A 17,491-nucleotide genomic window follows, 5' to 3' on the forward strand; every position below is an offset into this window, starting at 1 on the left:
GCTTTAATCTCTAAAATGTGAGGATTTACTTATTTGTCATTTAATAATGTAAATATAAATGTTAGTTGACACAAGTGGCACTTTAGACTGAAAGCCTGTTGATTTTCATCTATTCTGAAATCTGAGGAATTACTGTTTTTCTTTATTTTCATTGTAAATATTTAATGTTAGTTGACAGAAGCACTTTGGGCTCAAAGCCTAAGATAAGATAAGAAGGTTTTATTTGTCACATGCACAGTTATACAGAGTATAATGCCTAATGGTTTCACTATTTTTTTATTGCTTTGATCTTAAATCTGCAGATTTTCTGTTTTCTCATTGTAATGTAAGGTTGTTAATGTAAAAGTTAGCTCACAGAAGCACTGTCTGCTTTAAGCCTTATAGTTAGGGGTTTTTTTTAACAAAATGTCCAATGTTTGTTGGTTTCACAGGTATGGATTTGTTTTTGTTTATTTGAGTCTGTAAATATAAATATGTTGTTGACAGAAGAAGCACTTGGCCTCTTTGAAGCTGGAAAAATGAATTGTTTCTTTTTTTACTTTGGAAGTAAAAAATAGATTTGCATATTTATACATTCTTAATTTGTTTAATTATAGAAAAGGAGATTTTAAGGATTTGTGTACCAATTACACCTTATCTGGAGCAAATCATATCAACCCCAAGAGAAAAATTCACCAGCCGCCACTGGTTCTTTCTACCTTCTTTAAAAGTGCTTTTGCAGACTGAGTTTGTCTGTGTGATTGAAAGCTGCCTGAGGAGGAAACTTTGACATGAAGTTCTGCTCTTTTCATCTCTTCACCTTCAGGCCTCACAGATCAAAACCAGCTCAGAGTCTCAGTTACACTCTGCTGCTTCCACAACGTTTCAGAGATGACACACAAACAGAATCTGAATTCAAGGAACCGTCAGTTACACGGCTGCAGATTTAATTTTATAAATCCACTGGAACCACTGAGATAGAAAAGAGTTTGTTGTGGGAATTAATTTTTATGTAATCACACCACAGATAATCTGTAATTCATTTGTAATTCAAAAACAAAACAAACCTGTTCTGTTCTTTCTTTCAAACCCCAAAAACTAAGTCACATGGTCTATTTATTTATCTATGGTTTGCTTCCCAATAAATTAACAAACAAACAAACAAAAATTCAAAAAGACCACTCCAATTTGGGTGTTTGCAAATATCTTCTGTCTAAAAGTCGACATGAAAAGATCAAAACAAAACAAAAAACATCTTTAAGTTGCCATTTTCAGGCCTATTTATCAATCTATTGATCAGTTTATTGATCTATCAACTGCCCCAAATGAGAAATGTGAAAACATTTTTTGCAAAAAAAAAAATTTTCTAATTTTTGTGATTGTTTTGTTAGTGGTTTTAAAAAATGCAAAAAAGCCACGACATAGCAGACTTTAAAAATGGACGGTTTTTGATAATTTTTTTCTATTTTTTTAAAGAAGAACATAATTTATCAATTTTTTTAAAAGTCTGATGTCACTAGGGCTGCTTTTGACTGACTTAAAAATGGACTCATTTTGTTTTTTTGTATTTTTTAGTTAAAAAAAAGCAAAAAAATTGTTTTTTGCTTTTTTTAAGAGCAAAATTAATCCATTTGTTAGGTTTGATATCAGTCGGTGTTTTTGCTTCTTAAAAAAAAGTCATGTGATGTCAGATTTAAAAATGGACTGTTTTTGATTATTTTTCAGTTTTTAAGAACAAAAAATTACTGTATTTGATTTTTCTGCTTTTTTAAGAAGAATAAAATTAGTCTGCTTTTGAAGTGTGATATCTTCTTTGCAGAGCGAAAAAAAATCATGTGAGATCCGACTGTTTTTGATTATTCTTTGAGGTTCTTCTAACAAGAACAAACCATTGTTTTCTCCAGTATCTTAAATTACAGATGAATTAATGTTCCTCAGAATTGTTTGCTTTCCAGTATTTACTTTATTCATTCAAAAATAAAAGCTAACATTTATTTGGTTTTGCTCATCGTGCCGTCCAGAGTTCAGGCAGATTCATGACGAACAGCAGAAGAAGAACATCGATGAGGTTACCCATATAAACGTATGACATTAAAAACATCCTGACAACATCTGGACGGCAACCAGTCCTGAACCTGTTCCCCTGACGACCGTCTGCTCCACGGTTCTTCCTAATCCATCACCATCAGTCCGTCCTTCAGTCTCCACATCAACAACACGTCACCACAGTTTCCAGACGCTGACCCTCTTCTGCTGTCAACACGGGCCTCATTCACACCTCAAACACCTCCGCTGATTACTAAAACCCTCATCGGCTCCAAACTCGGATCAACACAGAGTCATCGGGATGTTATTTAGCTTAGTTGTGTTGGAGGAAATGAAAAACTGCCAATAAAGACCTCATATGTGCGGGAAAGTAAAGCAAGACTGTCGATATCCTCACATGTCGATCACAAGGTGAAGTACATTTATACTGGACTACTTCATGTATTCAGGAGGTACTTTTTACATTTGGATATGCTACTTTTCTGTCAAAACACAGAATTATTTTGTCTTTCTGAGCATTTTACTGCAGATCCATTAGCTCGGATCCACCTTTGTGCATTCTGGAAACCCTGCTGGTTTTATTTTTGCTGCTGCTCCTCCTTTTCCCCCATTGTTTAGTCTTTTTAAACTAGCAGCAAACAGTAAATGACATTGTTGGACGGTTTGGGAGAACATTTTTGTAGAGCAGGAGGTTCTGTTATCTTTATTTAATGTTTATTTAATTAGCATTTCTTTATCTTTAATGTGTAAAAAGGTGAGGACATTTCTTTATCCTCATTTATTTTTATTTATGTGCAAATTTATGTTTGTTGTGTAAAAAACGTCACCACCGTGCTTCACATCATGATGCTGCCTCCACCGTGCTTCACTTCAAGACGCTGCCTCCACCGTGCTTCACATCATGATGCTGCCTCCACCGTGCTTCACACCATGACACTGCTACCACCGTGCTTCACATCATGATGCTGCCACCACCGTGCTTCACATCATGACGCTGCTACCACCGTGCTTCACATCATGACACTGCCTCCACCGTGCTTCACATCATGGCGCTGCCTCCACCGTGCTTCACATCATGACGCTGCCACCACCGTGCTTCACATCATGACGCTGCCTCCACCGTGCTTCACATCATGACGCTGCCTCCACCGTGCTTCACATCATGACACTGCCACCACCGTGCTTCACATCATGACGCTGCCTCCACCGTGCTTCACATCATGACGCTGCCTCCACCGTGCTTCACATCATGACGCTGCCACCACCGTGCTTCACATCATGACGCTGCCACCACCGTGCTTCACATCATGACGCTGCCTCCACCGTGCTTCACATCATGACGCTGCCTCCACCGTGCTTCACATCATGACGCTGCCACCACCGTGCTTCACATCATGACGCTGCCACCACCGTGCTTCACATCATGACGCTGCCTCCACCGTGCTTCACATCATGACGCTGCCACCACCGTGCTTCACACCATGACACTGCTACCACCGTGCTTCACATCATGACACTGCCTCCACCGTGCTTCACATCATGGCGCTGCCTCCACCGTGCTTCACATCATGACGCTGCCACCACCGTGCTTCACATCATGACGCTGCCTCCACCGTGCTTCACATCATGACGCTGCCTCCACCGTGCTTCACATCATGACACTGCCACCACCGTGCTTCACATCATGACGCTGCCTCCACCGTGCTTCACATCATGACGCTGCCTCCACCGTGCTTCACATCATGACGCTGCCACCACCGTGCTTCACATCATGACGCTGCCACCACCGTGCTTCACATCATGACGCTGCCTCCACCGTGCTTCACATCATGACGCTGCCTCCACCGTGCTTCACATCATGACGCTGCCACCACCGTGCTTCACATCATGACGCTGCCACCACCGTGCTTCACATCATGACGCTGCCTCCACCGTGCTTCACATCATGACGCTGCCTCCACCGTGCTTCACATCATGACGCTGCCTCCACCGTGCTTCACATCATGACGCTGCCTCCACTGTGCTTCACATGGCGTCCTGCTTTTAGCACTTTTACCTATGTTCCATATTCCCTAAAATTCTTAATGACCTGGATTTAACTGTATTTTCTCGTATCATCCCCTGACTGATGTTTCTCAACAACCTTTTTTGGAGTTTCTTAGAGAGTTGGTGTATCGTCTTGGTGTTGTTGAAAAAACTTCATCTGTTTACTTAAGTCAAAATGTGCTTCTGCCATTTCCAAGTATTTTCATGAGGGGCTTCACAGCAGAAAATTTGCAGCGGTGACTTTTTACAGTAATCTGTAATGAGGAGTAACAATGAAAACACCCTGAACTGTGCCATAAACGGCTGCGGTTTGATAAATTATCACACATGGACAGAATTTTCAGCGCTGAATCACAAATAAACTGTGGATGTTTTGTCCGTGAGAGAACTTTTTCCACATCTCTCCTCAACCAAAACACTAACTGTATTAGTCTGTGCACACGAAGTAATGAGTAACACTAACTGTACTGTGAGATTTCCTAACTCTCATGTTTACTTTGCAGCAAGTTTTGTGTGCTGCTACAACAACAACAGATTGATAGAATTCTTGACATTCAGTTCTGGTTTTTGGTTTGTTGTCTGCGAAACATTTCTGGAGGGGCTCCTGCAGTGTGCACAAACCCCAGCCCAACAACATTTTAGCAAGAGAAGCCGAGTGACATTCAACTTACGAATGCACAAAGTTTCAGACTTGGACTGGGCTGTTTTTGACTGTTATTTCAGTTTTTTTTTTTTAAAGAACAAAATTAGTGGTGCATGGTGGTGGCAGCATTATGATTATAAAGCATGGTGGTGGCAGCATCATGATGTAAAGCATGGTGGTGGCAGCTTATTTTTTTTAATAAAAAAGTTAAAAAGCCACATTATATCATGCACTGTTTTTTATTGTTTTGTTTTTTTAAGAAAAACATTTTTCCCCATTTTTAAAGTCTGACATAACTATATTTCTTTGCTTTTCTTTTTTGGTTTGTTGTCTGTGAAACATTTCTGGAGGCTCCTGCTGTGTGCACAAACCTCAGCCCGACTACATTTTACAAACTCAGAAAAGAAATCCATGTGTGGATGTTACAAAAGCAGAGAGTCCAGTCCACCTTAAAAAACGCAGCTCCGCAGACTGTACAGACACATTTCCTGAAAACGCCCCGTATGAGAGAGAAAAAAGAAAACTCTGAATAATAATCATAAGGCGGCGTTGTTTATCCAAAGAAAGGGGGGCTGGACATCGACTCAAAACTGGGCCAAAACTTTTCTTTACTTCCACCTCCTTCCTCCCTCCGACGAACTCAACTCTCCGGCGGCGCACCGTGATCTTCGCCCTTTACTGGAGCAGGTCAGCAGCGGTGACCGCCCAAAGGAGCTGTCAGTGCGGGCCCCAGACCTCCACAGGACCCAAACCTGGCTTCCCCTGACATGACTTTGGGACTATAACGCGCCGAAGACTCGCCGGCTGCCCGTGTGGATGGATGGAGGAAAGTTACGGAGCCTAAGCAGCAGTTTGTGACGGTTTTTTTTTTAAAGCGAGCGACACCATGTTGGGGAACTCTGGGATTTACGCGAACAAGAAGAGGAAGAAGCCCGTCCTTAAGCAGTAAGTCACGGCGGGGGGAGGGTTGAGTCGACCGGGGTGGCTCAGGAGGCAGCCTTCGAGTGTTTAAACCGCAGAAAGTTGAGTTTTATGTCGAAATATTTGGCTTTAAACGCGTCTAAAGTCTGCTTCATATTTAACGTTGAAGCTAACATCAACGTTAGGCTAACTTTGACGTTTAAACCAACTTTAACGGTGAAGCTAACTAACTTTTAGGCTAACTTTGACGTTTAAACCAACTTTAACACTGAAGCTAACTAACTTTTAGGCTACTAAGTTTGACAAAAGTGACGAAAAGTTGTTGAGCTGCCCGTTAAGTTAAACCAACTTAACTAGTTGTAGTAAAACGACTAGTTAAACTGAGCTGAAGTGTGCTTTCCTTATCGATTAGCTCGTAATCGATCAATCAAACTGTGTTGAAAATGTCGATGATTAAGGTGGACCGTGCTGGGTGAAGTTAAGTTTCCGCTGGTTTGGCTGGTTCTAGTTAAGGCGGAGTGGTTAAATCTACCGGGTTAGTTCTCTCCACTACCTGCGGTGTGTTTTCAGCCTACTCTCTGGGTGTTTTGGTGGTTTTTTAGTCCTCCGGGGTTTGGACCACCTTAAGGATCCGGCCCCGGGTCTGCCAGGGAGATGTTGCCTCGCGCATTAATCACAATCAAGCAGCGGAGTCGGAGCTGCTCTCACGCGATGCTCCGAGGAGGGAGGGAGGGCGCGCGGGCCCGCAGCGTGTTGTTGTAATGTGATACCTCCTTCCTCGCGCTGCGGTGTTCGCAGCTGCGCACTCCGCCCCGTCCGCTCTTTTGTTCGTCTCTCAGACATTTTTTCTTTATCAGGCAGCAGAGAAAAATCACAGGGAAGTACAGAAACACTCCTCACTGGGGAAAAAGACAGGATCCCAAACTTCAGCTGTTGCCAAAAAAAAAACTGTGAAATACTGCAGAGTTTAAAAACTGTTGGATTAAAAAAGTTTAAAAACAAAAGTTAAAGAACCTGGTTGCAAGTGTCCAAAAAACACTTAATGAATGATGGAATGCTTTAAAAAAATCTTTAAAAAAAGTTAAAATTAAAAACTCAAAGGTAGGAAAATCTGAAAAACCCTTAAATAATTATAATAGTAATGACAATAATGATGATAGTAATGATAATATAATAATAATAAAAATAAATGGTGGAATGCTCAAATATTAATAAAACTGTAATAAAAAACTAAAAAAATGTAGTTGCAAGAGTGTCTGGAAAACTTTACAAATGTCGACTGCTCTATTATTTATAAATTATAAAAAGTTTGCAAACAAAACATAAAAATCTAGTTGCAAGAATGTCTGAAAAACACTTTATGAATGGTGAACTACTCTAATATTTAAATAAAAATAATAAACACTCCTGTGTACAATCAGTGTAATTTTAGAGTCACATTTTATGAAAGAACAAATTAGTATTTGCAAAAGTACAAATTACACCAATAGATTATTTACATTTAGCCTATGAATTAAAATTGTTTGTTTGATTTTACTAAATATTATCTGTAATCTAACAAAGCAATGAAAATCTCTATAAAATAAAATAAAATCAAGTAAACACATACATTTTCCCTCAAATAACACCAAACATCTGTGAAATAATTTTTTTAAAAATTTAAATGCAGTACTCAGATTCTGGGAAGTTCATGTTGGCAAGCAGAGAGCATTGTGGGAGTTTAGCTAGCATCAGGCACCATGACAGAGGCTAATGTGATGCTTAATGACCTCCCACCAGCTCCTGTGTTTGTTTAGAACTGGGATTACAATGATACTGCATCTCTGTTTACTGAATTAACAATATCAACACAAAGTAATTGTCCTTTGTAGTTGATTTGTCTTATCCAATAACTGATTATTGATTGATAACTGCACAAACTGTGCTCTCTCTTTATGATATCCTGTGTTACTGTGGATGTAAACAAAGGATCGGGTTCAGGGTTTGTGACAGTTTTACTCCACATGTCCCGCCTCCTGACTCTAATAGCCAATCATCTGCCTTGTGACGGCCGAACCAGGACATGCCTAGTCAATCGTGTCGTATCAGAGAAAACAACTGGAGCAGCTGAACATCCATTTAATTTTGACCTCTGTTAATTAAAGGCCCTTTATCTGCTCCAAATATAAACCAGAGCTCTCATTCACAACTCAGAACACAGGACCGAGGCCTGCTGCTGCTTTAGAGTGTTTTAAAAGGAGGATTAGAGCTGGACAGAAGAAATAAATCCACCTGAAGTTCTGTTTACATCAGTGACATTCATACGGCTCCGTTAGCTCCAGCTTTGGTACCAGTTCCCAGTGTAAATCCCAAAATAAAGAGGTGGCCTGTGTGCAGACGTCTGTGTTTCTGGCTGAGGTTTTCCTGGACGGCCAGCTGGACTCAGAGGCAGCACAAAGGCAGCATTGAGTGGGGCAGTAAAAGGCTGTGGTCACCACACAGGGGCATTCCAGCCAGACTCTACCACCACTTTATTACCACCACTTTATTACCCCCGCATGTGCTGCCAGTCTCTTTAATACAGAGCAACTTTAACGTAGAGCAACTTTAACATAGAGCAACTTTAATGTAGAGCAACTTTATCTAATATAGAGCAACTAGTGTAGAGCAACTTTAATATAGAGCAACTTTAATGTAGAGCAACTTTAACTAGTGTAGAGCAACTTTAATGGAGAGCAACTTTAATGCAGAGCAACTTCATCTAATATAGAGCAACTCTAATGTAGAGCAACTTTAGTGTAGAGCAACTTTAATGTAGAGCAACTTTAACTAGTGTAGAGCAACTTTATCTAATATAGAGCAACTTTAATGTAGAGCAACTTTAGCTAGTATAGAGCAACTTTAATGTAGAGCAACTTTAACTAGTGTAGAGCAACTTTAATGTAAAGAAACTTTAATGTAGAGCAACTTTAATGTAGAGCAACTAGTATAGAGCAACTTTAATGTAGAGCAACTTTATCTAATATAGAGCAACTCTAATGTAGAGCAACTTTAATGTAGAGCAACTTTAATGCAGAGCAACTTTAACTAGTGTAGAGCAACTTTATCTAATATAGAGCAACTTTAATGTAGAGCAACTTCAATTAATGGAGAGCAACTTTAAATAGTGTAGAGCAACTTTAATGTAGAGCAACTTTAACTAATGTAGAGCAACTTTAGTATAGAGCAACTGTATCTTATATAGAGCAACTTTAACTAATATAGAGCAACTTTAACTAATAAAGAGGATTCCAACCAGATGCTCTGGCTTATTACCCCTGCATACGGTGCCAGTCTCTCCCTATTATTTTATTAGAAACACCAAACGGTTGTTCTCTGGTTTCCAGAAGTCTTCCAGTGGGTCTATAAGCGGCGTTGTTCTCATACTTGGTCTCATCTAAAACACAGAGTTCTGTTGCTTTTTCCTCGTGTTGGTGCAGCTTATTCTTTCCCAGCAGCGTTCCTACAGGTTTCTCAATGTGAAAATCCGGTTAATTACAGTGTTTGGTGCTCATTAAACCCCCCCAGAGAGGACGGCAGTAATCTGTGTGTGAGAATGTGTACTTAACGCCTAACAAAGTTGATTTTACCGCTTTACCGCGGCAGTAATCAGGAGGGATGTCATGCTTCCACTGCAGGTATTCACTGCTGATAAGAAGAGGTGCGGCTCCACATTTACTCTTTGTTCTTTGGCCTTTGTTGCTCTTTAAAGAGCTCGTAAACACAGTCAGCAGTGGAAAGTACGTTTACTGAAGAGCTGCACTCAAGTACACTTTGAGCTACTCTAACTTCCTTTTTCTTTGTTAGATGAAAATATTCTGCTTTTTACTTTGCAGATCTACTTTAATCACACAGGATATAGATGAAGGAAGTAAAAATGAAAAGTGATGATCTGTAGAGCGCTGTGAAGCCTTATGAGCATAAATAGATTCTACATTAACATAAACAGTTAGCATTAGCAGGATATTAAATCATTTTAACCTGGTTATTTTCTGCTAAAATGATCAAAATAGACCGAGAAGAGCAGCTACACACACATTCATTTGAAAATTTTATGTTTTTGTGGCAACTTTGCCTCTTTATGTAGTGATTTTACCTCTTTCCATAATAATTTTCTCTCTTTTTGGTGATTCTGGCTATTTAAAATGAGAAAATATCCACTGGCGAGCCAGCATTAGGACTACTGAGGAATAAACCAGACAAGATAGCTGCTATTTGTAGATGATTTATATGTTCTTTGTTCAACTTTGATACACAAACTGCTGTTTGTAAAGTTTAAACTCCACTTTTTGCTTCACGCTGATGCTTCAGGGATGAATGATTAATCAGTTACTTGAAAATATAATCAGCAGATTGATCAGTAGTCAAAGTTATCATCCTCTATTGACTCTTTATTCACAAGATATAATTGCAGTAAAGTGTTAAAAACTTGGATATTAAAGTGCCAAAGTGTCAAAACCTGGGTATTGACGTGCTAAAATGTCAAAAACCTGGATATTAATAGACTAAAGTGTCAAACACCTTGATGTCAGTGCTCAAAAGAGTGAATAATCAGGATATTATGATGCCAAAGTGTTAAAACCTGAGTATTAACATGGCAATGTGTCACAAATGTGGTTGTTCACCAGCCAAAATATCAAAAACCTTGAAAATAACATATTAAAATGTCAAAAACCTGGATATTGATGCACTAAAGTGTCAAAAACTTGGACCTTCATGGTCAAACGTAGTAAAAACCTGGATTTTAACATGGCAAAGGGTCACAAATCTGGCTATTTATCCATCAAAGTATCAAAAACTTGGATACTAACATGCTAAAATGTCAAAAATGTGGATGTTAGTGCACCAAAATGTGAAGAACCTGGATATCGAGGGGACAAAGTGTAACAAATCTGGATCTTAATGCATAAAACTATTAAACACCTGGATATCAATGCACTAAAGTGGCATAAACCTTGATGTCAGTGCACCAAAGAGTCACTAATCAGGATATTAATGGACAAATTGTCAAAAAACCTTCATATTATCATGCCAAAGTATCAAGACCTGGATATTATCAAGTTAAAATGACAATAACCTGGATACTGATGCACTTCAATGGCAAAAACCTGGACATTCATGGTCAAAACTTGTGGAGACATGGATATTATCGTGGCAGAATGTCACTAATCTGGATATTTACCCATCAAGATCTCAAAAACCTGGATATTATCGTGCTAAAATGTCAAAAACCTGGCTATGAACGTGCTAAAATGTCAAAAACCTGGCTTATGTACATGCTAAAATGTCAAAAACCTGGCTTATGTACATGCTAAAATGTCAAAAACCCTAGATATTATCATGGCAGAGTGTCACTCATCTGGATATTTACCCATTAATATCTCAACAACCTGGCTTTGAACATGCTAAAATGTCAAAAACCTCAATAATATCATGCTAAAATGTCAAAAACCTTGATATTATCGTGCTAAAATGTCAAAAACGTGGCTATTGATGCAGCAGAGTGTTAAAAACCTGGATGTTATTTCACAAAACTGTCAAATATCTCGATATCAATGCACTAAACTGTCAATATTTAGGGTCTTAAAGCAAAAAATGATCAAGAACTTGGATTTATTAATATGCCAAAGTGTCAACACTGAGATTTTAATGTGGAAAAGTATCAAAAACCTGGATATTAACACAACAACGTGTCATAAATGTAGCTATTTACCCAGCAAAGTATTAAAAATGTAGACATTAATGTGGCAAAGTGTCAAAAACATAAATATTATTTCACAATAGATTACAAAACACTAAAGCACAAATGTGTCAAGTGTCTAAAAGGAGGATGTTGATGTGGAAAAATGTCACAGATCTGGATTTTCACCCACATAAGTGTCCAAAAAAACTGTAGGTTGATGCACTTAAGTGTCAAAAACCTGAATTAGTTTATATATACCACCCACCAAAGTATTAAAAACCTGCATATTAACATGCCAAGGTGTCAACACCTAGATATGAATGCACAAAATTATCAAAAACCTGGACATTAGTGTGACAGAGTGTCATAAATATGGATATTTACCCACCAAAGTATTAAAAACCTGGATATTAACGTGACGAAATATAAAACAACCTGGATGTTAATGCACCAAAGCGTTTATAATCTGGATGTTAATGCACAAAATTGTCAAAAACTTTGATGATAATGTCAAAAATGGTCAACAATGTGAACAATAACAAAAATAGTGTGTTAGTCCTGGTTGACTGTTGATGTAGAGGTGTTCTCCTTATGACGGTAACACCAGAGAACGTCCACTGATGACCGTTTGGTGGTATCGACCATCCAGTCTTTGAATAGATTCTCTGTGTTGTGCTGTTTGATGCAGTCTTTCTGTGGAGTGAACACTATCGGTGGAAAGTTGCTGAGAAACAGCGTTGATTGTTGGACGACGTTCTGATGAGTCCTTGTTGTTGTCGTCTGTCATCATCTCTGTCCTCCTTCGTCTCCATCCAGCTCATGTTATCCAGCGTTGGCCTCTACTCTCCTCTCTGAAGGATTCTGTAAACTGTCGGTCCTCTGAGTCATCCAGCTGGAAGCCCAATGTGTGTCAGCATTCTTTCAGCTGTGCTGCCTCCGAGGTCTCTGGGTTCATGTCCCCTCCATTGTCCTGCTGAGATAAGAAGTCCAAATAGAAGCTGAGGGATGCGGTAAACATCTCCTCTGTTGGTACGACACAATGAGAACACCCTGATGTCTGCAGCCGCTCGGCCTCGTGATCCTCAGAAAACCAAGGTGGAAAAAAAGCCAGCGCTGAATGCTGGCTTTTGTCTCGGCGAAGGCATTTCTTCAGAGTGAGATCAGTCTGCTGAGAAGGTGCATGAGTCGACCTCAGGAAATTTAATAGCCCGTCATTAGCCAAAGTTTCGGTAAACGGAGGAATTTAGGGAAAGGTAGGGAAGGCTGGAGCTGCTGGTTTATCGTGATTAGAGTTGGTTCGTTTTCCTGTAATATTTACAGAATCCTGTCTTAGACTTACTGCAGCTAACGTTTGTTAGATTTTATGGACTGATCAATGCGTTGTTTGGTCTCTAAAATGTCAGAAAATGGTGGTTAATTTAACCCTCTGAGCACGTTATCTTACAAAAAATCTGCAAAGAGTCACCGTTTATTAGCCAGAAACTGTAAAACAGAAAGAAATGTCTGTGATGTGCAGCTTTATATGTAAACACTTTATCCACTAAATTTTCTAAAAAATACAGCATTTGCTCCAATCACGTTCTATAAACAACAAAATATTTGACAAAAATACAGAGAATTTTCAGGTTGAACTGCAGGCAGTGTTTCCGCTGAGAGACCATGAGTAAAATCAGACGTACTGGATCAATAAAATAAACTAAAACATGTAGAAAATGAGTCAAATTATCTAAAATGACAAAAAAATTATCATTTGGAACAAGTTTGAACAAGTTTAAAATAATTTAGGGCAGTTTTTTTTAGTTATTTTGGACAATTCTTGATTCAATTTAGACATTTTTTTGATACTTTAAACGTAATTTCAGACTAAGAGGAAAAGCAAAGCTACTGGATGAATAAATAAAGTCGGCATGGCTCAGAAACAGTGAACAGAGGAGCTCCAGCATGGAGAAACATCTTCTAGTAGATGGAGATCCATTCAGCTTGGAGAAACATCTTCTAGTTGGAGATCCATTCAGCATGGTGAAACATCTTCTAGTAGATGGAGATCCATTCAGCATGGTGAAACATCTTCTAGTAGATGGAGATCCATTCAGCATGGAGAAACATCTTCTAGTAGATGGAGATCCATTCAGCATGGTGAAACATCTTCTAGTTGGAGATCCATTCAGCATGGTGAAACATCTTCTAGTAGATGGAGATCCATCCAGCATGGTGAAACATCTTCTAGTAGATGGAGATCCATTCAGCATGGTGAAACATCTTCTAGTAGATGGAGATCCATTCAGCATGGAGAAACATCTTCTAGTAGATGGAGATCCATTCAGCATGGAGAAACATCTTCTAGTAGATGGAGATCCATTCAGCATGGAGAAACATCTTCTAGTAGATGGAGATCCATTCAGCATGGTGAAACATCTTCTAGTTGGAGATCCATCCAGCATGGTGAAACATCTTCTAGTAGTTGGAGATCCATTCAGCATGGTGAAACATCTTTTAGAAGTTGGAGATCCATCCAGCATGGTGGAACATCTTCTAGTTGGAGATCCATTCAGCATGGTGAAACATCTTCTAGTAGTTGGAGATCCATTCAGCATGGTGAAACATCTTTTAGAAGTTGGAGATCCATTCAGCATGGTGGAACATCTTCTAGTTGGAGATCCATTCAGCATGGTGAAACATCTTCTAGTAGTTGGAGATCCATTCAGCATGGTGAAACATCTTCTAGTAGTTGGAGATCCATTCAGCATGGTGAAACATCTTTTAGAAGTTGGAGATCCATTCAGCATGGTGGAACATCTTCTAGTTGGAGATCCATTCAGCATGGTGAAACATCTTCTAGTAGATGGAGATCCATTCAGCATGGTGAAACATCTTTTAGAAGTTGGAGATCCATTCAGCATGGTGGAACATCTTCTAGTTGGAGATCCATTCAGCATGGTGAAACATCTTTTAGTAGATGGAGATCCATTCAGCATGGTGGAACATCTTCTAGTTGGAGATCCATCTTCTAGTAGTTGGAGATCCTTCCTGCATGGTGAAACATCTTCTAGTTGGGGATCCATTCAACATGGTGAAACATCTTCTAGTAGATGGAGATCCATTCAGCATGGAGAAACATCTTTTAGTAGTTGGAGATCCATTCAGCATGGTGAAACATCTTCTAGTTGGAGATCCATTCAGCATGGAGAAACATCTTTTAGTAGTTGGAGATCCATTCAGCATGGTGAAACATCTTCTAGTAGATGGAGATCCATTCAGCATGGTGAAACATCTTTTAGTAGTTGGAGATCCATTCAGCATGGAGAAACATCTTCTAGTAGATGGAGATCCATCCAGCATGGTGAAACATCTTCTAGTAGATGGAGATTCAGCATGGAGAAACATCTTCTAGTAGATGGAGATTCAGCATGGAGAAACATCTTCTAGTAGTTGGAGATCCATCCAGCATGGTGAAACATCTTCTAGTAGATGGAGATTCAGCATGGTGAAACATCTTTCTGTAGATGATGATAGATAAATATCTACATTATTGAAGCCTCCATTTTTTCCAGTCTTGGTTACGTCTTTAGAAAGATGTTGGACGTGTTGATTCCAGGATTTTTACGTGTTTGAACCATGAATAATCTCAGAAACTCAGCCTCCGTACCGTCTCAGGACTTTCCTCTGCAGTGAATCATGTGAAGACTAACTGACTAGTGGTTGTAAAGTTTCATTCTCCTCCGTCTTGTCGTTACTTGCTGCCTTTTTCTGCCACTTGAATCAGATTTCTCAGTGGTCGTTGTGCAACATCGTGTAGATTCTTGCAGCTGGGTCTGAGCCAGTTGAAACAGCATTAAATAAACTACAGTGAGTGAAGTTAGCACACTGAACTGTAGCCTGCTGAGGGTTTGGTCTCAACAAAGAACCTTAATCCTCACAGATCATATTTCAAACAGCAGCACTTCCATCAGGATGTACAGTAAAGACGGCTGTTGGTGGACTTTTGCTGAGTTAAATGCAGTTTAACTTAACAGCATTTATCAGAGTAGGTCAACAGCCTTGTTATCTTATCAAACTCTGCCATCTGATACATTAGTCATCAACTATTCATTGTCAGTTTGAGTAATTATTAAGAAAAACAGTCTAAATTCTGTGGTTTTAGTGGTAATATTTTCCTTCTTTATGGGAGGAAACTGAATATATTTGGACAAAACAAGACATTTAAGGAAATGTTAATGCACAATAATTATCCCATAAAATATCAATAAATTAAAATGATATAATAAAAATAATAAAGCAATGGTTTCAGCATCTAAATTAGATTTTTTTCTACTTATTTTAGAGTTTATGCATTTTATCATCATTAAACTGCACTAGATTGTTCCTCAGTTAACAGAGTGTGAAAATGCAAAAAAACAAACAAACTATAAATTAAATGATTATTAGAGACTGATTTTGACCTAATAAGTCCTAAAAATTAAAAAAAAGGTCAGTCATAATTAGGATTTGCTGTGGTTGGGGGCAGCTGTGGATCAGGTGGTAGAGCGGGTCGTCCAATGATTGAAGGGTCGGGGGTTCGATTTCCGCTCTCGCCTAGTCATGTGCTGTTGTGTCCTTGGGCAAGACACTTTACCCGCCTTGCCTCCAGTGCTGCTCTCACACTGGTGTGTGAATGTTGGTGGTGGTCGGAGGGGCCGTAGGAGTGGATTGGCAGCCAGGCTTCTGTCAGGGCAGCTGTGGCTACAAATGTAGCTTACCACCACCAGAGTGAGAATGTGTGAGTGAATGAATAATGGATCCATTGTGAAGCGCTTTGAGTGGCCAAAAAAGCACTATATAAATCTAATCCATTATTATGTTGAGCTTAAAAAACTGCTCTTTAGATGCTGAAGCTGCACCAATTCATCAACTATTACATAAATATTCAACAATTCTGACGATTAGTTTAAGTAGTTTTTTGTAAAAACAGTCTAAAGTCTGTGCTTTTAGCTTCTTAAATGTGAATATTTTCTGGTTTCTTTCCTCCTTTATGGCAGAAAACTGAATATATTTGGACAAAACAAGACATTTGAGAAAAACTGATGCACATTTTTGGGTTTTTTTCAGTCAAACGATTGATCAGTTAACCCTGAAAACAATCAATCGATGAATTAAAATAATGATGTTTTTCTGTTTGTTTCAGAGCTTAAGCATTTTAAAAATCACTAAACTGCACTTAAACAAGGATATTATTCCTTGGTTCACAAATGCAAGCGTGAAAATGCAAGAAAAAAGTAGATTAAATGATTATCAGGTACCCATTTAAGTCGTAAATGTAAAGAATTTGGACTAATTATAATTTACTGAAGTTTACCCTGAGACTTATTACTTATGGTTTTGTTTCTAGTATTTCTGCCAGGAATGATGTTATATTTTTGAGGGGAAAGCTCAAAAAATGCTCTTTATTTATAAATATTTTGGGGTTTTTTGCCTGAAGGCTGTGAGTCGGTCGGTGTTTTTCTCTGCAGGTGTCGTCCTCGTTTTTTTCTTTTTCTCTGGTTTTGTTTTCAGTTCAGAGGGCCTCTTTTGCTCTAGAGCCTGGGTGGTCGGGTGAAAGTCGAGCAGAGCAAATAAAGCTGCTGTCGTGTTTAAAAACTGCTTTTCGTTTTGACAAACTGCACAAGTAGCCGATGGAGTGACTTGTGGTGACGTGTGTTTTGTAAGCTTCTGTCTGTAACTTATTCTGAGCTAAAGATTGTTTCCTGGTTAAGGAACACCGCTCTGCAATGTTGTTATGTTTTAGGAAAGCATCATTTACTGTTTTTATTGTGTACAGAAAAGAACAAACGGGTTTATTCACCTTCAGAGTGCTCTAAATTAACAATACAAGATGAAAATTGACAAAATGAAACAAACAAATCAACCACAAAGAGACAAAATGGCAGCGAAGAGATAAAAAATGACTAAAATCAGATACTAAATATCACAAAAGTGACAAAAAACAACCAAAAGTAGACAAAATGGCAACAAAGAGTTAAAAAAAATATGAAAAACAGACAGTGTGACACAAAACAACCTCAATTGAGCAAAAACAATCATAACGAGACACAAAATTATCAAAAGAAAACAAAAACCCAACCACAAGGAGACCAAATAGTGGCAAACAGACACTAAATGTGGCAGAAAATGACCAAAAA

The 17,491-nt window shown here is 38.8% G+C and overlaps 1 protein-coding gene across 2 annotated transcripts in view; it reads left to right on the plus strand.

Annotated features, from left to right (window-relative positions):
- Positions 1-1,878: 1,878 nt before the first annotated feature.
- The window catches only part of LOC110967255 (aryl hydrocarbon receptor-like), a 56,741-nt gene continuing 41,128 nt past the window's right edge, over positions 1,879-17,491 (plus strand). For both annotated transcript variants that reach the window (XR_007946666.1, XM_051959016.1), the window contains exon 1: positions 1,879-5,659. Coding sequence is in view for 1 of the 2 variants with exons in the window: in XM_051959016.1 (XP_051814976.1) it covers positions 5,601-5,659 (59 nt within the window). In the remaining variant the exon portion in view is untranslated. The remainder of the gene's footprint in view (positions 5,660-17,491) is intronic.

This window comes from Acanthochromis polyacanthus, chromosome 14 (assembly GCF_021347895.1).
Source record: "Acanthochromis polyacanthus isolate Apoly-LR-REF ecotype Palm Island chromosome 14, KAUST_Apoly_ChrSc, whole genome shotgun sequence".
In the NCBI taxonomy this organism is placed as follows: Eukaryota; Metazoa; Chordata; class Actinopteri; family Pomacentridae; genus Acanthochromis; species Acanthochromis polyacanthus.